This window comes from Phascolarctos cinereus, unplaced genomic scaffold (assembly GCF_003287225.1).
Source record: "Phascolarctos cinereus isolate Bilbo 61053 unplaced genomic scaffold, phaCin_HiC Scaffold_1;HRSCAF=81, whole genome shotgun sequence".
In the NCBI taxonomy this organism is placed as follows: Eukaryota; Metazoa; Chordata; class Mammalia; order Diprotodontia; family Phascolarctidae; genus Phascolarctos; species Phascolarctos cinereus.
This window is the reverse complement of record NW_027555514.1, coordinates 281,627,518-281,651,185: the sequence shown is the minus strand read 5'-3', so window position 1 is coordinate 281,651,185 and position 23,668 is coordinate 281,627,518. Positions and strand designations below refer to the sequence as shown.

Here is a 23,668-nt window from a genome sequence, read left to right as displayed (position 1 = left end):
CACCGAAGATTAAACACAGTACTGGATGCAGGCATCTGCTACAGGAGGGTACTGGTTGCCAACTGTAGCAAGTAGTGTGAATAGGCAGATCTGATCACCCCTTCTCTGTCGTTTTCTCTGAACCCCCAAGACTAATGTTGACTCATTTGGAAAAGGAGCCATGTGCTAATTACTGGCCTCTGCCTCCAGACCCATAGCATCCCCCAAGGAACAGAATAGGCTTGGGATGACTTTTCTTTTAAAACAAGAAATTACAGTCCCAAGCACTGGCCCTTTAACGCTTTCAAACTGTCTGTTAAGATGTATGACGAAGGTAGATAAACCTGTGTACTTTGAGTTTTGGGGAAATACCAGCTCCCCAGAAAAGTAACCTCTGAGACCAAGGAAACAGCCACAGTGTTGTGTGCACAGAGGTGGACCCTCTGACTGTACCCTTTTTGCTGGCAACAACTAGATAAACCTGACCAATTCTCTCCGGGAGGCCTCCACTCTCCTAGACATTGCCTGCTGCAACAGCACATTCTGATCAGATTAACTACAGAAGAAAACATCCCATTGGAATAAACCTGATCTTTGACACAAAGTTAACATTCTGACCCCAAGGTTTACATGTTCCCCCAATTTCCATTCTGCCTCAGAATGCCATTGATTTGACTATGTAGTCTAAAAAGTTTAAAAAGCTACAAAAACCCAAAGTATACCCTAAGAAACAAGGCTTTCCTAGCCCAAATGTGACTCAGTTTCCTGGCACGGCACTGGTATATAGTCCAGGTTTCACAGGCACACAACATTGAGATCAGCACAGCGGCTCCATAGACCTTCAATTTTGTAGGTAGCCTAATACTTCTTCTCTCCCACACTTTCCTTGGGAGCCTCCCAAACACTGAACCAGCTCTGGCAATGCATGTGTCAACCTCATCATTTATGTGTACATCCCTGCCAATGTAAGTAAATTTATCCACAGTGTTCAAAATTTCTTTATTTGCTAAAACTGATGGTTCAATTGAATCGATTCCATTTGAATTATCTTCAGAGGATCCTGAAGATCACCTGGCAAGGTAAAGTACTGAACGCTGAGGTCCTTTCTCCAGCTGAACTGCCAAGCATTCAGACTATTGCAGAGAGGGCAACTCCGATGAGCTGGTTGTGTTCCAATGCCAAACGCGTGCTTTCCTAAAAGACTATTAAAGAGATCTGCACAAGGCAAGTGCTCACACAGTATAAGGACTCTTTCAAGGTCTCTCTGAAGAACTTTGAAATTGCTTGTGAGACATGGGAAACACTGGCACAGGATCCCCCTGAATGGCGTGCCCAAATCAAAGACAGCGCTGTGCACTGTGAGCCATAGTAGGATGTACCGTACCTTGACCCCTAATGATGCCATTTTGGTCCTCCATGAACCAGCCTGAATGCACTTCTTTAGCTCGCTAATAGGTTTCTTTTCCTTTCATTCTGTCCTATCTTTGACCCATAGTCATTGAGTATATCTTTCCCAAGAGGCTGAGAGAATTCCCTAACAATTTGGTGTGACTCTGAGCTGGTAAGTAAGTGATTGTACACTGAGGACAGCCTGCCTGAGCGTGCATAAGGTAACATTTTTACCAACATTAGCAGCCTCCCATGATGCTCTGTGTCTTCTTCCTGGTCTACAAGTCATTTTCCTTAAGCTTTTTTTTTTTTTGGTCAGGAACAGACTAGATTGGAACACATAAAAATTGATGAGAAGTGAGCTGTTTTTCTGTTGGTAAGGCTTTACAAGGAAGGACACTTCTGTTCTAGGAAAGTGTAACAGTTAAAGTAAACTGAGGCACAAAGTTCTAAGCATAATTTATTAGTAAAGTGCACATTTACCAATAAATAGGATCTCAGCTTACTCAGCTAAACTAAGACTCCCGGAATGAGGGGGACTGCCCTCTTTGTCGTTTTGAGGAGTGCAGAACAAAGAATAGAACCTTGTCAGGAACAAGTTATGATTGGTTAAGAGATCGACACATATATGATGAAATCAGTATGTTTGGTTACAGAGCTGAGGTGTAGGGGATAATATGGTTGGAAGTTGGGAATGAGGGGCTCTTTTCCTCCTGTGACTAAGAAATGGTCATTGAGTCCACTTGCAAGGTTAGAGACAGCAGACCAGATTTCTTTGGAGAATAAACCAGACACCCTTGAAGGATGGCCTGGTGGTGTAAAGATACTAGACCTGACTTCCTGGTGTCCATCTTCATCCCTGAAGGGTAGCGGGTTTCCTTAGTGTCCATGTGAATTGCATCCCTCAAGGGTAGCAGGTTTCCTTGAGGCAGGAATAGGACAGTGATTAGCAGGAGGACTAGATTTTTAAACTTAACCCATTATAGGCCGCCTGAATTTCTCAGTTAAGCTCAGAGAGAAAGAACCATGATTTAGGCATTTCACAGGACTAAACTGTAAGCAGAATCAATACAAGTGATATGGAATCAGTCTGATTATTTCAGAAGGTCTTAGTCACATTCTGTTAACCAAGGCTGAATCTACCAATCTTGGCAGGTGCTACACCCACTTCTCAAGATTTAACATAGGAGAGGTAGGTAGGGTGCACGGCTGGGATGGTAGAACCCTATGCCTCAGTGGGAAGGCCACCTCTGTCCAATCAACACCAAAGCCGAGACTGGGATTTTGGTTTGAACTTTGTGGTCTTTGGCTTTCTCAAAAACCTTCTCCAGTGAGATTAACAGAAGAAGCAATTTGGTTGGATTTGTGCACTACAGCTACCCAAAAATAACACTCAGATTTTCTAGGTATAAAGTGAAAGATTTATTATGTTCTCCAGAGAAGCGGGCCTCTGCTTTGTCAGTCCGAGCGAAGCGAGGCAAGGCACAAAGGCCAGGACAAAGGTTATATAGCCCTAACACAGGGATACCCACCCACCACTGGCTTTGAATTCCCACTGGACAGGAATTTCAGCCTAACAATCTAAAACACAAAAATCTACCCCAGAAACAAGGAATCTCATTATAATACTACCAATCCTAGCTATTTTATCCTTTTTAGTAATTAGCCATTACCTAATGCTGATGTAACAGTACAAATCATGTGTTTTCTAGGAACCTGAAACTTAGGCCTATTGAGGCTAGTGTAACCAACCTTGAGTTGGTAACAGTCTAAGACATTGCTACACTCAGTCCATCGGAGAGATCTCACATTGTTTCCATTGTTTCACTCAGTTAAAAAAAAACCAGAGTCTTGACAAAAGTTTGCAAAAGGAGAGATGTCTTCACTGACTTTCTCGAGAAAGTGCACCCCCATGCTGCCTCCGCTGCCCCGAGAGTGAGAATGCTCTTTGTTCAAGGCAAGACTACATAGACCCCAATGTAGCAGCCCACCCTAACCCCCTTCCCGTCGGCTCATTGACTGAGCCTCAGGTATACAATCTATTCGTGTAAAAACTACCCCAGCAACAGAGAGAACAAAGACGTATAGAAATTGTGTTAGCACATTCCCCTTTTCAGGGCCTCACAGTTTCAGCAGTCTTTTACCCAAGGTCATACAACCAGCTAGAGGACGAGATAGACAGGATGCTCCCATCGCTCAGGAATTTCTGCTAACACTATCTAAGAGTAGAGGAGGGAGAAGGCTAGGGAAGGGGGTCTTGCATTCTGAGGGGTCTTCACTTAGTGTTGGTCCACCCGTACCACTCAAAAGCAACAATACCAGAACCATTAACAAGAACTAATGACCCTTTGAGGAGGCTTCACTTCTGAGAGATCATCTCTCACAGATTTAAAGTTTTACGTGAGTGATGGCCGGTGATTGTATGAGTGAAATGAGCCAAAACTCCTGTACAGATCAGGAGGAGACCTATGGCTAGAGATCTCCCAGGCCAGAGCCCTTGGGAGACTTTCCCAATGCTAATCAGAACCAATGATTCCGCATCCGAGCCAGCCTGGGGATAGACTCAGTTCTTTGCCATAGAGAGCCTCCTGTATATCAAACACACCTGTGGGTAGAGGCAGCTGTTCATCTTGAAGATAGATGGAGTGGACCAAGTAAGAAATTAACAACCAGGATTACCACTTACCTAGACATTCGCTTTGTGAATGCCTGTGGCATCCCCCGAAAAGGGCATTTAGAACCCTGGTAAAAGATCTTGTGCTCTGAGATTTTAAGTGAGAGAGGGCACTGTTTGGCTTGTGTTTGTTTTATGGAGTGTATGCCGGCAGCATTATCTGTGTTCTGTGTAAATCCAGCTGTTTTCTCTGTGGTCTGATTAGCCAAAAAGAAAAAAAGAGTGAGAAAGTTTCTGCCGAAGGTTTCAAATCTTTCCAAGCATCACCTCATCTCTGTGTTCCTAATTCTGGACAAGTTTAATTTGTAAATGAAATGAAATCTGTTTAATGTGTATTTCCAAATTATGAGGTGTAAATGTTTTTATATGGGCTGAAATAGCCCGGGGTGTTTTTTTGTTTTTTTGGTGGGGGGAGAAGGTTACAGTTCCTTAGCACTATTAAGAGACTTTGTGGGATTTGCACCTCCGTCGTTCTCTTACCCGCTGAGTGAAAACTTTTACAGCTTCAGTGTAGGGGGAAGGGGATTTCACAGACTAAGGATGCTCGGTCTAAGAGTTTTGTCTCTAACGATTTCGAAAGCAAAAAGGTGGGGGAGGGGAGCGAGGAGTTTTGCACTTTTTCTTCTGGTCTGAAGTTTCCGGCTCGGAGCTGGTGCTTGAGGTATCATTCATTCTTCTTTCCAGCAAGGGGGGAAAAAGAGGCTTGTGAAAATTTAAATGGAAAATAATTTGGAAAAATGCAAAATATAATTTTGAGAACAAATCATCATAGGCTTCTGTGCGTGATTTGTCAGCATTTAATTGCCTCGGTAAATTAGAAGCAAAGACAAGTGGGGGGCGGTGTGAGAAGGTGCTATTCCCATTTTGTAGTTGAGGAAACTGAGGTAGAGGTTAAGTGGGTTGCCTAGGGTCACACTGCTGGTAAGTGTCTGTTGCTGGATTTGAACGGGGGCGGGGGAGAGAAACATATGATTAATAAACATGAAATGTATTATGCATTCCATTTATGTTAACATGCACACACTTTGAAATGTTTGTTCTGATTGGCGACTTAAGCATCCAGCCCAGCAGAGGGCGCCTCTTGCCGTCCCCGCCCCCACTCGGACGAACGACCGCTTTTCACTCCTCAAAGTCGCTAACCCAGAAGTTGCGTCTTCCCCTGCCCCCTTTTCAAACGCATGCGTTCTGAGACTTTCCGTCTCGCCGCGGGATCTAGTGGAAGCTCTTTCCCAGGAGCGGAAGCTTAGGTTTTATTTGTTGGTTTCACGTCTGCAACAAGCTCAAAAAAATACCAAAAAATCTTCTCAGCCTTAAATTTTTTACTGAAAGAATCCCATTCTACTCCCTGTTTTCTTTTGTTGATTGGTTGCGGGAGTCTGGCGCTGATTGGCTGAGGCATAAGCGGCTCCGTTTCAACCTTAACAAGGTTGAAAGAGGAAAGAGTCTCAAGCAGAGTGATTTGATTGGCCCTCGGGGCGAGCGGAACGCCTCGTTTTCTGATTGGACGGTGACGGTGCTTGTCGGATTCCTATCACCAATCCACATTCCCAAATCTAGCCTTCTGGGCCTCATTGGCTTCCCCCGCTCGCCATCGGCAGACTCTGATTGGTCCAAGGCGCTGCCCATCCGGGCCTGGGGGCCCTAACGGGGAAGGCCTCTTCTCCCCGCCCTTGAGGCTGTCGGCGGGGCGGGCCACTAAGGCAGCCCAGAACTAGGCTGGCGTGACGTCGACGCTGACGCTACGGTGGCGGCGGCTGCGGCGGCGGCTGCGGCCGGGGCCAGGGTCGGCGCGGTTGCCATGGCAGCCCCGAGCGGAGGCCCGGGAGTCGGCGCCGGGGCCGAGGGCGGCGCGGGGCCCGAGGGCGGCTTCTCGTTCGGCGGGTTCCCGGTGCTGGGCGGCCTGGGCCCCGCGGTCCCGGGCCCGACCCCGGCGCCGCTGCGGCTCCTGCACGAGCTGTGGCAGCGTGACCCCGGCCCGGATCCCGGAGATGAGCGGAGCGGCAAGCTGCGGCCCTGCCGCCTGCGGCGTGCGGCCCGGCCGCACCGCCGCCTGGGGCCCACGGGCCGGGAGGTGCACGGTGAGCGGGCCGGGAGTGGGGGGGCGGGGCAGAGGGGGGAGGACCCCCGGACCCCGGGAGCAGAGGGAGGGAGGATCCCCCAGAACCCAGGGAGCAGAGGGAGGGAGGAGCCCCAGGACCCCGGGAGCAGAGGGAGGGAGGAACTCTGGACCCCGGGAGCAGAGGGAAAACCCTCCCTCCTCAGCCACCCAGAGTCAGAGTGGAGGCCTTCCACCCCATCCCTAGGTCAGACAGAGAAGAGAGGACCCCTGGTTCTAGTCACCTGGGGTCAGAGGGCCTTCCCCCTAGCCCCCAGCCAGCATTCATGAGCCAGATCCCCAGAGGGAAACCATCCCCACCTCTCCCCTCCTAGCCACCTGAGTTCCGCCAAAGGGACACCTCCACCCGCTCCTGACGCTGAGATCTGTCAAGGTTATCACTCCCCAGCCCCCTTCTGGTGTTAGCAGAGGTCAGAGGGGAAAGGACCTTCTCCACTTCTTCCCATCCCACCTGGGATCTGCCAGTGGGTTATCTTCCCTTCCCTTCCCAAAGACCAGAGGGATGCCCCCCTTCAGCTCCTGGGGGTCCAGAAGGGACGTCACCAGCCCTCTTTAAACCAGCAAGGATGCGCCAGAGAGGCAGCCCCCCCAGGTCCCCCCCAGTAAACAACCAAGAAAATCATCTGTGAGGAACTGTAAGGAACCTCTATAATATAGCCCCCTGCTTGTTAACAGAGAAGGAAGGGAAGGGACTTGCTCACACTCAGAAATAGGATTTGAACCCAGCTCCTCAGAGGGTACTCTTTTCACTACATCCAAATGCTTCATGATAGGATTTCACGTTTCTGTGGCCCCGTAAGGGCCCTGTGAGCCAGGTGGCCTGGGTGTTGTTGTCCGCATTTTAGAGATGAGGAAACTGGGGCCAAGAGAGGTCAGGTGACTTCCCCCTTGACCATTTGGCTAAGAGCTGGATTCACAATTTGAACCCTTGTCTCCTGGCTTCTGGGAGGTTTGCCTTAGCCATCCCCTGCGACCCAAGAATCCCCAACAGCATTTGCATGTGAGATGTGTTTGGGGGATCCTCGGGGATGTGGAGCACAGCAGGTCAAAGATCCAGGAGTCTCAGGATTTCTGGGAAAGTGACTATGGGAGACCCACAGGGATTTGTTGGAGCCAAGTGGCTCATCCCCTAACATTCCCTCAGAGGAAGGCCAGAGAGGGGGTCAGCAGAAGGGCCGTTCCTGACCCTCCTGTAGAGTTGAGGAAGTCACTGCTTTGGGGGAAGGAGTATCTGGGTGTCCTTTGTGTCCTAGTGCTTCCCCTCGCTTTGCGCAGTCTACACTGGGGGAGCTAGTTAAGAAACACTGCCCCGTGGCCCTGTGGGAGGACTTTTTAGTTTTACACCGGTTGTCTCTGTTTTCTTGACAGCGTTGAAAAGACTGCGGGAGTCTGCCAATGCCAATGACTTAGAAACAGGTAAGTTTCCACAGAGGTGCCTGCATGCCTCCAGGGGTCCTGGAAGTCTCCTGAGGAGGAGGAGGACAAGGCCTGGGCAGCTCAAAAAATAGACGGGAAGAGCCTGGTGTCATTCCTTTGAGAAATGGGGGACCTCGAGGAGGGAGGCAAACTTTTGTTCACCATGTGCTGGACTGTGTGTGGTCAGGTTTGGTGGCTTCTGTAGGGGAGGGTGCATGGGTCACTGGTGCTGGCCGCTGGCTGGGAGTGGGGGGGGGGCCTCTCTGAGCCTCCTCGTGGTATCAGCTTCCACAGCTCCATGAATGGCCTCCACCAGAAGGAAGCAGGAGACAATAAGGTGCTTCTGACTTGTTAAAATGGCAGGACTCTACTACCCTGGCTCCTCACAGTCTCCCTGCCAGCCTGGGAGGTGGAGGCTCCAGCTGAGATTTTCCTGACTGGAGAGGAGGAAGGAAGGGGCAGAGGCAGCCAGCCTCCCTTGTCTTCCTGCGCAGGCAGAGTTCTGCCAGGGAATCAGAAGCTGTTGGGCAAGAGAGACGAGAGAAGTACACTGTCCTGAAGTCCTGTGGCTTCCAAGCTGGAGGGGACCGCCAAAATAGTCATTGTACATGCCGAGCTGGGGCCACCTGGGCAGGACCAGGGCAAGCGCCTCAAAGGAGCTGCAGGCCAAGAAAAACTTGGGTGGCACATGGTTAAACAGGGAAAAATCCTCCTTTTAATTAAGAGAAGAGTCTAAACCAAAAAACTCCCTATTCCTGGTAAAATTCTACAGTGTTCTACTTTGCAAATTATTATATAGATTGCATTGAACCCTGAAATTCCAGAGGCTCTGACATTCCAAGTTTAAGGTCCTTCCCACTCTTGACATTCCCTGTTCTAAGCTCTTCACAGCTCTGACATTCCCTGTTCTAAGGTCCCTCCCAGCTCTGACATTCCCTGTTCTGACATTCTCAGTTCTAAGCTCCCTCTCAGCTGTGACATTCCCTGTTCCAAGGCCCCTCACAGTTCTGACATTCCCTGTTCTAAGGTCCCTCCTAGCTCTGACATTCCCTTTTCTAAGGTCCCTCCCAGCTCTGAGATTCCCTGTTCTAAGCTCCCTCCCAGCTCTGACATCTCCTGTTGAAGGTCCCTCTCACATTTTGACTATTTAAATGACTTGAATGTTCCAGGCCCCTGAGTCCCCCCAGCAGTGAGGCTAGGGAGACTGATCTCTGCTTCCAGCCTTCTTCTGGTCTCTGGAGAACTTTTGGAGCTTCCTGCTCGTGAGCCTGTGCCCCGCAGGTGGGCAGCAGGTATCACTCCTTGTCGCTGGCTCCCCCTGCCAGGACTTGGCCTTCTTGCTGCCCCTCAGCACCTCGCCTCACTGTTCCAGAAGGACCTCACCGTCATTGACCCTGGCAGTGAGTGGGGTTTGTCGGGAGCCCCCAGCATCAACACAGAGCCTGTTCTCTGGCCAGGCCTCAGAGGGGCTTCCGCAAGTCAACCCCTGGTGGCCTCTCCTGGGGAGGAGCCTCGGGGGACAGGCACGTGGGCCCTTGCCACTCCGAGCTTGGAGCCCTTCCAGAGCCTGTGCCCATTGCTAGAACTGGGAGAGGTATTGTCATCTGTTGCTTTCTTCTGGTAGAAGGCTGAGGAGACATTTGTGGGGCAGTGGCCCTTTTTCCAAGTGCCAACAGCTGATGCCAGTGAGGGGGCTCACAGAGGCCCCCTGCCGTGTCCCCAGGAGGGGGCTGGGCAGACTCACAAAAGCTGGTGGTCCAGTGCGTGAGAGCAGATGTGAGGGGAAGCAGGCAGGGCCGGAGACAAGACCCCCTGAGCAGCAGATCCTGGGCTGCCAGCCTCCTTTCTCTGTGTCTGGCCTGTCAGGGAGGAGGGGAGGCAGGAGAGGGGTTCTCTGATGGTTAACTGGCTCCACTTGCCCAAGGTCCCATGATAAGGGGAGGGGACACTCGAACCCAAGTCTCTGTGAGCGGCCTGGGCGTGCAGTTGGGGAGATCTGACTTCAGATTCTGCCCCCAGCTTATGAGTTGTGTGGCCCTCTACCCCTTTGAGCCGTGATGTCTGCACCTGTAAAATGGAGGCCCTTCTGGAGTGACTTCCTGGGAGGGCGGGTGCGACACTCAGAAGGTCATTCTTGCACCTCACGTTGCAAACTTCAAAGCTTGAAATTGGGAGACACTGAGAGGGTGTATAGGGGGGCCTGTGTCTGGAGCTCCTTGGGCAAATTGGGGTAGGGATTAATCATCCTTGCAGGCTGTTACAGGAAGTGGTTAGTACCCCACGAGATGTTTCTGATCGAGTATAATTCAAATTTGAAAAACCAGCTGCTGAGCAGGGATCCTTTTTCCTTTTCTCATGTTTAGGGAAGGCTTGAAGTGACAGGCTGATACACATGCATTATTCTGTTCTGGTAGTCCCCCACTTTTCTGTGGTCAGGGAGGAGGTGCTCCTCATTTTACAGATAAAGAAACCGAGGCACTGAGATGGGGAGAGACACGTCTAAGATGGTTGTGCTTCTCTCCTGAGTTGGGTCAAGGGTATCTGCAGAGTGAATGGTCCCCAGCCTGTCGGAATGCTTGGCTTCTACGTGTGTTAAGACATTTCACCACAGCTAGACTCCTGGCTGCCTCAGTCACCCCAAAGGTTGCCAGCCTGAGGAAGCCTTGGGAAACAAAACTTGAATGGTCCGTGTACTCTGTACTCAGATAAATTTGGAAAAGAAACCACCTGCCCCAGTTGGGGATGGACTGGAAGAGATGCCTGCCCTGGGCTGGGCCAAGGGCCCTTTGGGTCCAAGATTGCTTCAGCCACGTCTCCTTCCCCTCCCTGAAATGTGAGTTTTTTCAGCCCCATATCCATCAACAAGTATTGGTCAGGACAGGTGGGCTTTAGGGTGTTTGGTTAAGATAAAGTAGAAGAAAACACCTCTTTCCTGGCTTCAGTGAGGTGGGAAGGAAGGAATGCAGGCTCTGCAGAAGAACTTGGGGAAGGGGTGCTGGCCTGTGCTGGGCAGACGAGTGCAGAGCATCCCCCCTGTGCTTGGGTTTGACCTTCAGAAGGGTCTGCGCATTCCACACGCGAAGCTGACAAAGGACTGCCCTTGGTGCACTTCTTTGAGAAGCATGGCAAGCCTTGTCATCCCCATTTACAGATTAGGGGACTTGGGCCCAAAGAGGATGAGAAACCTGTGTGGAGAGGCACAGCCTACTCCCTGCCTTGGATAGCCAATGTGTGACAAGAAGGGAAGGGAGCATGCATTTATTAAGGACCTACTGTGTGCTGGGCACCGTGCTGAGTGTTTTACAAATACCAACTCCTGTAACTAAGCGTTAAATTGTGTGATACCGGCAATAAATGCCATAGCATTTAACAGAGGAAGGAGCCCCTTGAGGACCAGAGTGGTCACGGAGGGTTTCAGGGACCCTGAACTTTTCAGCCGAGACCGAAAGGTGTTGGAGGGAAGGCATTCAGTGGGAGGCTTAGTGTGCACTTGCCAGGGCCCTGAGGTTCCAGGCCAGAGCTGCAAGTGCAGGAGGGCGGGGCTCCCCTCCCGGGGCCAGTGGCCCTGCTGGCCACCACTCCCTGAAGCCTGTTGTCTTCTTCCCCTGGGCAGACCTCTGGCCCCCAGCGCCTAGCACAGTGCCTGGCAAGGGGAGAGTACTTTACAAAGGGTTTCTCATGGGTTCATTCATTCACTTCCCCATCACTGGCTCATAGTAGACTGAATAAATGACCGTCCAGTGACTGAAGCAGCCCAGGAAGCTACTGCAGCCTCAGGCTGTCCACCACACTGGCCAGGCTGTGTTGGGAGTGTGGGGCTCTGTTGTGGGCACCACATTTTATGAAAGAGACTGACAACAGGCATTTATTAAGTACCACTGTGTGCCAGAGTCCAGGCTCAGCACTGGAAAGACAAGGTCCCAGAATGAGAGTCCCTGCAACCGGGAGCGTGTCATGCTTCATGCATGCAGAGGAGGTGTGGGGTTACAGGAATCAAAACAGACACACACTCTAATAAGAATGGCAGCATGTACTAGGCACTTCAAGATATGCAGAGTGCTTTATCCGTATTGTCTCACTGGGTGCAGTTAGCATCCCCATTTCACAGATAAGGAACCTGAGGCTGAGAAAGGTTCAGTGACTGTCCAGGGCCACAGAGCTAGTGAGAGTCTGGGCATGATTTGAACTCGGGTCTTTCTCACTCCAAGGCCAGCACTATCCACTGTGCTGCCCAGCTGCAGGGGAGTTTGGGGGTGAAGGCACTAGTGTGGGGGGAGTCAGAGCAGGCTGAGCTTTGAAGGAAGTTAGGGATCTCCAGGTAAACTGGAGAGCACCCAGGACGGTGAAAGTTCTTGAATCATTTCATAGACTTGGAAGAACTGAGCGCATTAGCCAGGAGGTCAGAGGGCGAGGGGAGACCTGACTGAGGGCTGTTTTCAGGTGCTGGGAAGTTTGGGGTATGGAGCAGCTGCAGAGAGACCAGGTCAGACTAGACATTAGGATGGGAGCCAGCGCAGCTGGGCTGGGCTGCCCCAGAATGTCCTTGTGCAGGTGTTTTCTGGTTCTGATCATGTCATTGGACTGAGCTCAAGGCCCCAGGCTTAGACTGGCCTGCCCATCTGGAGCATCTGCTCGCACTTGGCTTATTCATGCCCCATCTCTCTCCATCTCTTCCTTGGTGATGTCAGCCACATTCCTGGGAAGTGCCGGAGTGGGACTTATCCTGGCATGGGTACAGGTCGAGGTCCCCATTCTGCCTCAGTGGGCCCAGTTCTGCAGCCCAAAAGCCCACTCAGATGGAGAGTTCTCCAGAGCAAGTCTTGGGCTGTGCTCAGATAGGGTGAAGCTCCCAGGATGGAGAATGTTGGGTGAGTCAGGGGCTTGGTGCTGGCCAAGGTGCTGAGGGCTCCTGTGCCCCATTCTCACTGCTCTCCCAGCTCAGCCCTGGGCTTTCCTGGTCGCAGACAGGAGGAGGGAGGGTGGATGAGCCCTCCCGGCCTGCAGCAGCCTCTCCCCTTCTCCCTGGGCCTGGTGCTCAGCTAACGCTCCCTCTTTCCTTTCCGTCTCCTCCGTCCTTGGTGGTGTCAGTGCAGCAGCTGCTGGAAGACGGGGTGGATCCATGCACGGCGGACGACAAAGGCCGCACGGCCCTGCACTTTGCTTCCTGCAATGGCAGTGACCAGATTGGTGAGTCTACGGATGGAGCTGGGCTGGTGGGATGGGGGGCTTCTCACTGAAAGGAGGTGGAGGAGAGGTGGAACCCGGTGCTTCTGTACCTTGGCCGGGGGGCCGGGGGTGGGCATCTTTGGATTCGAAGCTCAGTTTGCTCTCCACTAGGAGATCTTGCTTAGCATTGGAGCACGTTGTGAGCTGAAAACATGAGTTAGATCAATCAGTTACTGAATTGGACTCAGGCTGCGTGCCAGATTCCCCTGGGGTCTTTATAGAAATCAGGACACCTGGGCCCTACTCTTGGCCTTGCCTCTAACTACCCTGTCACCTGCAAGTCCCATAACCTCTCTGGGCCTCAGTTTCTCTTTGTGGGAACTGAATGCATTGGACTTAAGGGGTGGCCGAGGCTTCTTCCCGATGGTTAGCTAGGATTCTGTGACTGAGTGATTTCACCCAGCCGTGCTCTCCCATCCCCACCCATTCACCTGGAATGAATTCTTGAAGCTTCTGGCCCCAGCCTTGCTCGGTCCACCTCTAGGCTCTGCCTTGGGCTTCCGAGTGCCCAGCGAGCCCTGTTACTGCTGTGTTGACCCGGCCGTCCTCTAGGAAGGGCTTGCACCTTCTCTGTCATGGCGTTTCTCCCTCGACTCTCGGGGGCCGTGTTAGGATACCTTATGCTTGGTGAAGGGGCTTTCGGGTCTGTGGTCCCGTTTTATTGTTTGAAGACACCTTGGGGGAGATGGCACAAGTACTGAGTGATTTCTCCCCCACCCGTCAAATGTTAAATGCTGTCTTCACTTTTGAAAAGTGGTTCTGAGCATATTGAACAGATGAGAATTTCAGTTAGCTCCACAGTCGCACGTCCCACTCTCGACCTCTGTGGTCTGTACATTTCTCGCTTCCTTGGGCACCAGGAGGAGCCGGAACTGACCTTTAGTCATGAGGATGCCCCTTAGCCAGGTCCTGCCTTTACTTGAAGTCTCTTGTATGCCCATTGCTTCTGAGCTGTTGCCTCCTGGGGGCTCCCTTTATGCTCCCTCACCCCCAGGCAGCACGGAGTGGTCCTTCCGCTTGTGAGCTGAAGGGTGGCTGGAGAAATGGGGAGACCTTGGTCCTCAGACGGGACTGTCTCAGGAACTGGGATTTTGGAAGTCTCTGGTTGAAAAGGAGAGAAACGAATGGGTTGAGCTGACTCTAGCTGTTGAGCAGGGAGGGACCTCAGCGCCCCTCTTTTATAGCAGGCTCAGAGAGAGAGGAAGTGCATTTTTGAAAGCCCAAGTGCTGGGAATACAACTCGGGTCCAGCAGCTCTGATGAACCCCCTTTGCTGCTCTGGAAGGTGGGCATCCCTGCCCATGGGGGGGGGGGAAGAGGGGCTCAGCTCCTAGAGCCTTTCGTGGGGCATTGACTTTGCAGTGCAGCTGCTGCTGGACCACGGTGCTGATCCCAACCAGAGAGACGGGCTGGGGAACACGGCTCTGCATCTGGGTATGTGCCAACACCCACCAGTGGGAGGGGGGGCTGACGTTCTCTGGTTCCATGGCTTTGAGAGGCTGCCATGTCTGCCTTCATCCTGGCTCCCTAGCACTATCTTGTTGGTGCCTGGACTCCCTCAACTTTCAGACTTAGTGTCTGCTGCTGAGAGAAAAGGGGAATTCCCTCCCTCACCCCTGGCTCAAGCCACTGAATCCCCCTGGTGCAAAGAGGGTTCTGCATCTGGTGCCACTAACTTTGCACTATCATTAATTGTTTAAGTTTCTGAATGGGCATGGCTTTGTAGGGTGACCAGAGGCCTGGTGCCTGTGGGTAGTGGGGTCTCAGGCTCACATACCCAGAAAGGTGGGGACCCTCCACCATAACACCCAGGCCCTTTTATTTGGTGGTTTCCTGATGTGTCCCACATCTCCCCCAACAGCTGCCTGTACCAACCACGTTCCCGTCATCACCACGCTGCTCCGAGGAGGTAAGGGGTTGTCAAGCTTCCCTAACTCCTCCTCCCTGCTTCCACCAACCTCCCCCCCAATCCCTGTGTCTTTTGTCTACCCTCTTTCTTTCCTTCCTTCTTCCCCAGGGGCCCGGGTGGATGCCCTGGACCGGGCTGGCAGGACCCCCTTGCACCTTGCCAAGTCAAAGCTGAATATTCTACAGGAGGGGCACTCCCAGTGCTTGGAAGCTGTCCGGGTGGAGGTGAAACAGGTGAGGGAGGCTGTCATCTCACGTTGTGGGCTTCTGGCTTAGGGCTGGCCTAGAGCCGAGAGAATAAGGCTTGTGGAGGTGACGGGTGTTATGGGACAACCCGGACAGTTGGGGGGGAAGCTGCTGCCACTGGGAGCTAACAGCGTGCCCAAGGGAAGGTCAGAGGCCAAACCAAGGGTTCTAGTCTGTCTGGCCCAACCAGAGGGTTCACAGGTTATACGTCAGACATAAAAGAAATAGTGCTTGGTCTTAGACCTGTCCAGCAGAGGCACGTTCTCACATGTCGCTCAAGGGAGAAGCCAGGCCTGACCTCTGGAGATAGCTGAGGAGACTTTGGAGAAGGGTTACCACCCAAAGATGACTGAGGAGTCGGCACACAGCAAACAGAGAGGGGGGGTGGGGGGAAGGGCCCATTCTAGGGCTGAGGTCTCCTGCCCCGGGGCCTTCTCTGGGATAAGGAATGATTGACACCCCGGCCAGCCCGAGCAGCCTCTCCAGAGCCCGGGAGGAGAGAAGCGGGGCGGGGAGGCGGATGCGGCCTGCTGGGCTCCACACTGGCCCCTAGTGCCCGTCCCACACGCCCTGGACCGAGGACACATCGCAGCGTCACAGAAAAGGAAACTGAGGCCTGGAGAGGCCAGCCAGGCTTGGCCTTCGGGTGACCCTGGTGCCTGCTGTGTGCCAGGCATTGTGCTGAGCGCGCTACAGACGTGATCTCGTGGTCCTCACTGTCCCTGGGTGCCCTGCCCAGCCCAGGGACGCTGGGTCCCTGACTCCAAGCCTCTGGCGCCCTCTGGTGGCCTAGGTCCCCAGCTCTTAATGGGCTGAGGCAGGGGCCGAACTGTTGGGAGGAGGGGCCTGGGAGCCTCTCTTGGTCCCTCTGTGCAGCTGCTTGGCCTTAGAGACCTCTGTTCCTTCCCAGGGGTGTGATCTCCTCACTAGGAGCACACCTTCCCTGATGCAGATCGCAGCCTTCTGTGGTAGGTCCCTTGGGCCTGAGAATGACAGTCACAGCCCAGTTTGACCTCAGTGCTTTTACAGTGTCAAAAAGCAAGTTCCTCAAAACAAACCGTGAAGTAAAGAATGAAGCTGATTGCCCTGTTTGGAATCGTAGGGTACAAAGTGAAGGGCCTGAGTCAGGAGACCCGAGTTCAAATCCAGCCTCAGACACTCACTGGACCAGTCCCTTCACCTCTGCCTCAGTTTCCCCCACTAGAAAATGGGGGTAACAGCAGCCCCTGCCTCCTGGGAGCCTGTTTATAAAGCGCTTCATGAGTCTTAAATCGAAGCCAAACACTTGGTCTCTAACCCGGTCACTTGGAGGCCACAGCCTTTCCTCCCATACTTGGCCGTCGCGGCCCACATGCAGACTGGTCGAGGCTCTGCAGCCTCACCTGCGCGCCCCTTCCCCCTGTCCCTGCAGATCATACAGATGCTCAGGGAGTACTTGGAGCGGCTGGGGCAGCACGAGCAGCGGGACCGGCTGGATGACCTCTGCGCCCGCCTGCAGATGACCAGCACCAAAGAGCAGGTGAGGGCCGGCCTCTGGAAGGGCTGCCTTTACTGACCTTCCTGCTGCAGCCAGCGCCCTCCCGTGGCCTTGCTAACATCTGTGGGGGTCCTGAACCAGGGAAAGAGCATACCCTGTTAAAGTGCAGTTGGGGTTAAGCGTCTTTTCCAAGGGTTAGAACAGTGGTCACTTAAACACTCGGCTCCTTCCCTGCTGTCCCGATCCCTTCTGAACAAGAAAGACGGCCCAGGTGGTCACAGGTCAGTTGCTCCAAGCGATGGGGAAGGCCAGGATCTTTGTCCGCCTCCCTAAGAAAGGCCTTTTGTTCTTGGCCCTGAGGCCCTTTCTCACTGGGGAAGGTCTGCAGAGGGTTGTAGGCTGGAGAAATATTCCTATTTCTAGAGAAACTGAGGAGCTTTTGAATGGGCTCCTGCATGTCCTGAGATGGGCAGGGCCCAGAGAGGTCTGAGCTGCCCACAGAGAGCTCTCCTGACTGGCTAGTGGGAGGGGGGAGAGCCCCTGGGGTCTGTGGGAGGACCTCTTGCTCAGAGGCTGCAGAGGCCTCCCCTCTCTTCCTTGGTGAGGGGGCCCAGCAGGTGGCTTCTCTTTGGAGGAGCCAGGGAGGAGCTGAGTCAGCTGGAGCTGTTGGGGATCCAGCCAATGTGGAAGGTCATGGGGTCAGAGGTCCTGCTTTCAGCACTGGCTGAAGCCTACTGAGTGCTGGCTTGTTCTAGGCCCATGCTATGCCACAGGGCTACAGACATCAGGAGCTCAGAATTAGGGTTCGAGGTGGGGGTGGGAAAAGGGGAATGCCTCCTGGTTCTGGGCTGGAGAAGACTGCCTGGAATTTGGTCCTGGAGCTATAGGGAAGGTCTGATTATCCAGTCTGGCCATCTACAATAGGACTGTTCACATCTGCTCTCTTGTGATTTTTCTCCCCAGCCTTTTGATAGAGGGAGAGCAAGTAGAATTCTTCCCATTTTAGAGATGAGGCTTAGAGAGGTTTGCTTTGGTTCTGACAGGTGGACGAGGTGACAGACCTCCTGGCCAGTTTCACATCGCTCAGCCTGCAGATGCAGAAGCTGGAGAAGAGGTAGCCCCAGAGAGAGGAGCCTCCTGTGCCCTCCACGACCTTTGCCCAGCTCCCATCATCCTCATCTCAGGAAGAGGGGAGATGCCAGCCTGTCCTGCTACTCTTCCCTGGATCCCCCCTGCTGGTGCCCAAAGGGCCCCACTTCTCAGAGCCTCCTCTTTTGGCCTCTATCACCAGACACCCAACACCATTCCCTCCGTCCCCAGACAGCCCAGCCAGGCTGATGCTGTTGGCCTCGCTCAGGAGTCCCAGCTTGGGGGTTTCTAGACCCCCTTCTCCTTCTCCTTTCCTGGACACAAATGGGAGCAGCTGGGCCTGACCCCTTCCCCATTCTCTCTTATAAGCTTTTCACTAGCAAAGATTCAAGTGCATGCCTTTGAGGCTTGCTATTGTGAGCAGAGAAGGGGGTAGGGGTGGGGAGGAGCCCGTTTTCTGAGGCCTTTTCGGGAAGACCAGGGGTTCTGGAGGTAGACATCGCACCTTTCACCAGCGCTTAAATCTCAGACTTGACCCCTCAGTGATGGAGTGTGGTGAGCTGAGTGAGGATTTTCTTTTGAGATGGGAGGTTCTGGGTGGGGCCGGGCATTTGTGAGGCTGCAGTCTGTTGAGGGGGAACGGCTTTGAACCAAAGCGTAGAGCGGAAACCTTGTCATTGGAAGTGTTGGTTCTTGGCAGGAGGCAGGACCCTTCCCTGCCTCCTCTTGTGGGGAGGCCCAGTGAGGAGCTGCCTCCATTCTGGGGCTGTTCGGAAAGGGTCACTGCCTCTCCTCTCCTTACTACATCTCTGACCACTCTGGGAAAACAGCCTGTCGCTGCCTGCGGGCTCTGACTCCCTGTTTTCTCTTTCTCCCTTCACCCTTTGGCTGGGGGCTGGTGAGGCTGTTTGCCAGGCTCTGCTCCAGGCTGCTCCCCTGAGCCCCTGGGGGCAGGCAGGGCCCTGAGAGGCCTCCGGGAGGGGAGGACAAAACCCAAGGTGGTGGATTGCAGACTGGAGGGCCATGGCTGTGTCCATGAGGCAGAAGGGAATTGGCCAAGGAGAAGGGGAAGCTTGCCCTCCTGGTGCCGGCGACTTGACCAGCAGCTCCTGGGGTCTCAGGGGCTCTGAGGCAGTTGGGGGCTGGCCTTCTTCCCACTCTCCTAGCGGCCTCACCCACCCTCAGGGCGTGTGGCCAGCACTTTAAAGGGGAGCAGCAGGGTGGATCTGCCTGGGGAGCAAGGGTGGGCTTCTAGCGCCCTCCTCCCCGAGACCCAGTCCCCATTGCTTGAGATGGAGCCCGGGCCCTAAGCAGGGAAGTCAGTAAAGCCTCCATTCTGTCATTTATCATCTGAGCACTCAAGGCCAGAGCCAGAGCCACCTTGCCTTAAAGTGTGCAGCATGTCCTCACCTCACCTCAAGCTAGCCCAGGGAGGGGGCAGATCTACCCCCATCGTAGACAGTGAGACGACCTGCCCAAGGTCACTTGATGAGGCTCAACCTTTGTTCCAACCCTTGAGTCCAGAGCCCTTCGCACCCGTCCCCTGTGCTGTGTGTGAGGTCTGTAGAGCCCAGGTGAGACCCCCACACTCTGGGCAAGGTCCATGCAGGCAGCTGGCAGAGAGATCGGGGCATTGAGGCCACAGCTCTTCCCCCTCTTCCCAACTCCCACTGGGGTGTGGCCACTATTCTGGGCCCCTCTGAGACCCCCCCCCCCAGTGCTGCCGGGCTAGGAGGCTTCTTTAGGGGCTGTCCTCGTCTTATTCTTTCCTGGGAACGTGGAGATCCCCACCGAGGAATTCCTGCAGGTGAATATGCCCCTTCAGGCTGGGTCTTCTCTGTCTCCAGGTGTGGCAGGTATGCTCCCCACTCTGTGGGGGATGGAGACCTCCCATAAAGCCACAGTCACAAGCCACTTACTGGTTCCTAATGAGGGTCAGACACAGTGGGGAGAGTTGGGAGGGTGAAGGAGAAGGCCTGGGGAAGGTTTCCCCCCAAAAGGCTGCCACCTTTAAGCCTTCACTGTAACATGGACAAGTTGACCCAGAAAATAAATTGCTGTGTGTTAGGGAGAGTGGAATTTCTAGCTTAATGTATGTGGATTTGTCAAAAGTCCATGGTGACTGTCCCTCAGCACCCCCTAAGGTGGCTGCCTGCCTTGCTGACCCCACACCCCAGTGGGACATGAAGGGAACCCTGCTCCCCCCCCCACCATCGATTCCACCGAAGAGTGCAGAAGTGGAGCAATGAAAAGATCCTCGGACAGCTGGGCCGGGAGGAATCTCCCAGACTATCGGTCACCTTCGCCTCTGGCCCCCCACTTTCCCAGGAAGCAGTCAGTGACCTTGGCAGGAATGAAGGGAACACTTGTAAAGCTCTGATGTGTGGAGCACTGCTAAGCCCTGGGATGCAGATGAAAAGCCAGACAGCCCCTTTCCCCAGGCAGCTCACCTGCTGGGGGAGATGACCCAGAGGGGAGGTCTCGGGGTCCTTAGGGTGTAGGGGCAGAGCAGATGGTCAGGCTTCTTAATGCCATTTTCGCTGATAAGTCGTTTTCTAACATTGGACTATTGGCCAGGGCCAACAAGAACCCTCCTTTCTGGGTCTTCCAGAGCTGTGGCTGCAGCTCCTGCAGGAAGGAGCTGTCCCCAGGCTGCATCTCCCCAGGGTGGCTCCCCAGGACGATGGTGGAGGGCCCTGGGCTGGTAGCATGGGTGTTCCCATGGCTCTGGGGCTGTCTCCATCAGGGGCTGAGAGGAGATGGTCAGGATGGTGGGGGGTGGTCGTCTGGCCCCTGCTGCCTCCTGTCTCTCCCAGGGTGCCCTGATGCTTTGCCAGTGCTTGGTGGGGAGGGCTAACTCCCCCTCCCCAGGGGATGCCTGGGCCAGAAGCCAGCCCCCAGGGGGAAGACCAAGGGCCCTGAGGGCTTCTGTACTCAGACAGACTTAGAGATCAGAGTCTGACCTCTTCCTTCTTTTAGGAGGATACAAGGAAGGTCAAGAATGGCGGCTGCCCCAACCATTAGTGCCAGGGCCAGGTCTAACGCCTGGCTTTCGGGGGCAGCAAGCTTCCTCGTTGGGCCACATTGCGTTTTCCGGGGAGACGAGCCATGCGTACAAGCCATGATGTGAAATCTCATGGTGTGAGATGAGGGCTTCGTGGTGGCCGGGACAGTATGTGCTGCTGCATCACCAGGCCTCCTTACTCCTGTGCCTGCTCACCTGATTGCTGCAGTCCGCAGCTTCCCAGAGGCCTTCCCTGACGTGCACACAGACATCCCTTCCAGCTAAAAGTGTTAAGTGACTGCCTCCTCCAGCGTCAGCCTCTCCCTTGCCCCAGTCATCTTTCTGTTCCGGCTTGTGTATGTGTTGGGTTCACCCTTATTAAAATGCAAACTTTTTGTGCAAGAACTGTGTTGGTTTCTCACTGGGGCATGCCCTGTGGCTGGCCCAGGCCTGGGAGCCCCACGCAGCAGGTGTTTGTTTAATGTTTGTGGGACTGGATGGAATTGGGAGATCCTCAGGGAGCGAGATCCAGGAGCTTCAGACATTTGGGGGGCCTCAGACTGGCCATTGAGTCCAAAGCCTTCTTACGGGTAAGAAGCCGAGGCCCAGGGAGTGAGGGTCTTGCTGGAGGTGGTCCCTAAGGGAAGGCTTTCTCCAAGAGGTGAGATTCTAGTTGAGTCTCGAAGGGGAAGGGGAAGAGCAGACTAGCTGAGGTGAACATCTCCAGGCATATTCGGTGGAGTCAGGGATCCGGCCCCCACCTACACTGTTTGACAGTGAGGAGCGCCTCGGTCTGTCGACTCCATGTTTGATGACCTGAGGCAAGTCACAGTCTCATCTGTAAAACCAAGGAGCCATCACCCCACTTCTAACAATCTATGAGCACCAACTTTTTCACACCAGCTAAAAATGCTTTGTATCCCAGGCCAAGAACACTAGGAAATTGGGAAAACAAGCCGGATTATGCCAATGAATGTTTCCCAATTTTCCCTCAATTAAGGAGGCAACCATTGAGATCCAAATGTAGGGATGGGTTGGAGGTGGGAGGGTAGAAAAGTGGTTTGAACCAGAAATCTCTGAGGGCAGCCTCCAAACTGGCCAGAGACAATAGCAGCAGCACATCCTCTAGGCCAGCCTGGGAAGTCCAGAGACCTGAGATCGTACCCTCCAATTGACTCCTTAGAGCTGGAGGAGCCTTAGAACTGGAATGACAGAACTGGGAGGTACCTTGGAACATGGAATATCAAGGCTGGGAGGAACCTTAGAACAGGGGATGTCAGGGCTGCATGCTGGGAAGGACCTGGGAAGGATAACTTAGTGAATCCTCCATCATTTAGGTGTTTGGATACCTCAGAAGTCCTTGGGGGTCTAAAGCCCCGGATATTCTGAATTAGGCAGGGCTTTATTCTTGACATAGTCCACTCCTCTGACCCCTTTTTTTCTCACTTAATTTTCCATCTCCAGATTGTGGCCCCTACCCCCTGGACTTACAGAAACATAAGATCGTAGGGATCCAGCCCGGCCTCTTCCCTTTTACCAGCCCCAGGGAGGGGGAGACACTTGCCAAGATCCAGCAGGTGAGGGAGCCCCCCCTTCTGAGCCCCTGACCAGTGCCCGCCAGCCTTCAGATCGATTCAGCTGACGTCAGAGGGCTGCCCATCCAGATCCCATGTCATTTAAAAAATGTTGATGTGTCAGTTTATAATTGCTGTGCCCCCTGCCCCCCATGAGTATACGTGGGGGTCTCACTTCAGCTCTGAGTGGACACTGGGCACAGGAGGGGCTGGGTCAGCCCCAACACCTTGGAGACGGGGGGAGGTCTGCTTCTCTTGTCGGACTCTGAGCCTCCTAGAAGCCTAGAACTGAGTGAAAACCGACAGAATCATCATCCTAATAGTGTCCATGTACACAGCATTTTCAGGCTTTCCAAATGCTTTACATGTATTATGTTACTGGATCCTCACAACCCTGCCAGGGGGCTGCTGTTATCATACCCATTTTAGAGAAGAGGAGACAGGCTGCTGTGCTATGTCTAGGTACTTGTCCTCAGGTCTTCTGGACTCTAAAGTTCAGCTCTCTGTCCACTGTGCCACCTAGCTGCCGTCTGATCCAAACCTCCCCCCTCCTTTTTACATGGAAGGAAACAGGTGCTGCTAGTGGACTCAGTCATGGCTATACAGGCGGCAACTTGGACTCCGAATTCAGTGAGGCTCCAGATCTGTGCTTTCCCACCCTGTTTCTGCCTACCAGTCTGTAGGAGGGGAGGGGGCTTAGACGGTCTTACCCGTCCTGCCCTGCCCAATTTCCTTTGCCCCTTTCTAGGACTTCTAGAAGGCCTGAAGGTGGGCAGCTTGAGAAACCTCTAGGCATGGTTGCAGAGGGCTTCGTCTCATTGGATTCTCCCACTATCTCCAACAAAAGGTAATTAAATTATTGCCTCTATTTCAGAGGCAAAGAAGGGCTCTGAGTGATTGTTCCTCCCCCTAACAGTACAGAGTTAGCATGGGGCATAGGATGATAGGTGTGAGAGACCATTTTGCAGATGAGGAAACTGAGGAACTCCCCTAAGGAGATGCTCCCTTCTCTCTCTCTCTTCTCTCTTTTTCCTGTTTCTTCAGCCCTCTCTCCCCCCACAGTCCTCCTACATCATGTGCCCCCAGCCCTGTCCTGATCCTTCCCAGCCCCCTTCATGGATGTGGTTACTTCCTTTGTGCAGCTCCAAGCAAAGGCGACTTTAATTTCCCATCTCCCTGGCCCTGGTGGCCTGTAACTCAGCTCCAAGCCAGCCAGTGACATGCCAAACAAGCCTCTGGGCAGGGATGAGAAATTGATATTCACTAATGGGAAACCTTGGCCTGGTTAATTAGTATTTATTTCCCCAAGTACAAGCCATTCAGATGATAAATAGCAATTCCCTGCCAGCTCCGAGTACAGGATGGTGAAGGAGGAGCTGGGGCGGCGGCCCACGTCAGCCACCCCCGCCCAAACCACAGGGTTGCGGGGGTCCAAGGCCCTAAGAGCACTGATCGCAGGCTCATTTTAGAATTGGAAGGGAATTAGAGTCCATTTTATGGGTGAGAAAACTGAGGCCCAGAGACGCTAGGTGACTTACCCAGGGTCACAGCCCGTAAGGGGTGAGGTGGAA

The 23,668-nt window shown here is 53.5% G+C and overlaps 1 protein-coding gene across 3 annotated transcripts; it reads left to right on the top strand.

Moving 5' to 3' along the window:
• Positions 1–5,725: 5,725 nt before the first annotated feature.
• Positions 5,726–20,928, top strand: ANKRD54 (ankyrin repeat domain 54). 3 transcript variants are annotated; one of them, XM_020982559.2, is made up of 9 exons: positions 5,728–6,120; positions 7,527–7,574; positions 12,663–12,761; positions 14,162–14,233; positions 14,661–14,708; positions 14,817–14,941; positions 16,365–16,472; positions 17,474–17,544; positions 20,499–20,928. In XM_020982559.2, exons 1-9 carry the CDS (start codon positions 5,841–5,843, stop codon positions 20,647–20,649), a joined length of 1,002 nt encoding a protein of 333 aa, XP_020838218.1. In that variant the 5' UTR covers positions 5,728–5,840; the 3' UTR covers positions 20,650–20,928. The 3 variants fall into 3 exon arrangements, with proteins under 3 accessions (XP_020838219.1, XP_020838218.1, XP_020838221.1); XM_020982560.2 differs by lacking the exon at positions 14,162–14,233 and having other exon boundaries at positions 5,726–6,120; XM_020982562.2 differs by lacking the exon at positions 20,499–20,928 and having other exon boundaries at positions 5,729–6,120; positions 17,474–19,598.
• Positions 20,929–23,668: the final 2,740 nt, after the last annotated feature.

Bases quoted from the DNA above. Each gene is read 5' to 3' on its own strand.
- ANKRD54 (XM_020982559.2), top strand. From the start codon at position 5,841: ATGGCAGCCCCGAGCGGAGGCCCGGGAGTCGGCGCCGGGGCCGAGGGC. The intron at 12,762-14,161 runs GTGAGTCTACGG...TTGACTTTGCAG, and splicing joins CAATGGCAGTGACCAGATTG to TGCAGCTGCTGCTGGACCAC. The intron at 14,709-14,816 runs GTAAGGGGTTGT...CTTCTTCCCCAG, and splicing joins CACCACGCTGCTCCGAGGAG to GGGCCCGGGTGGATGCCCTG.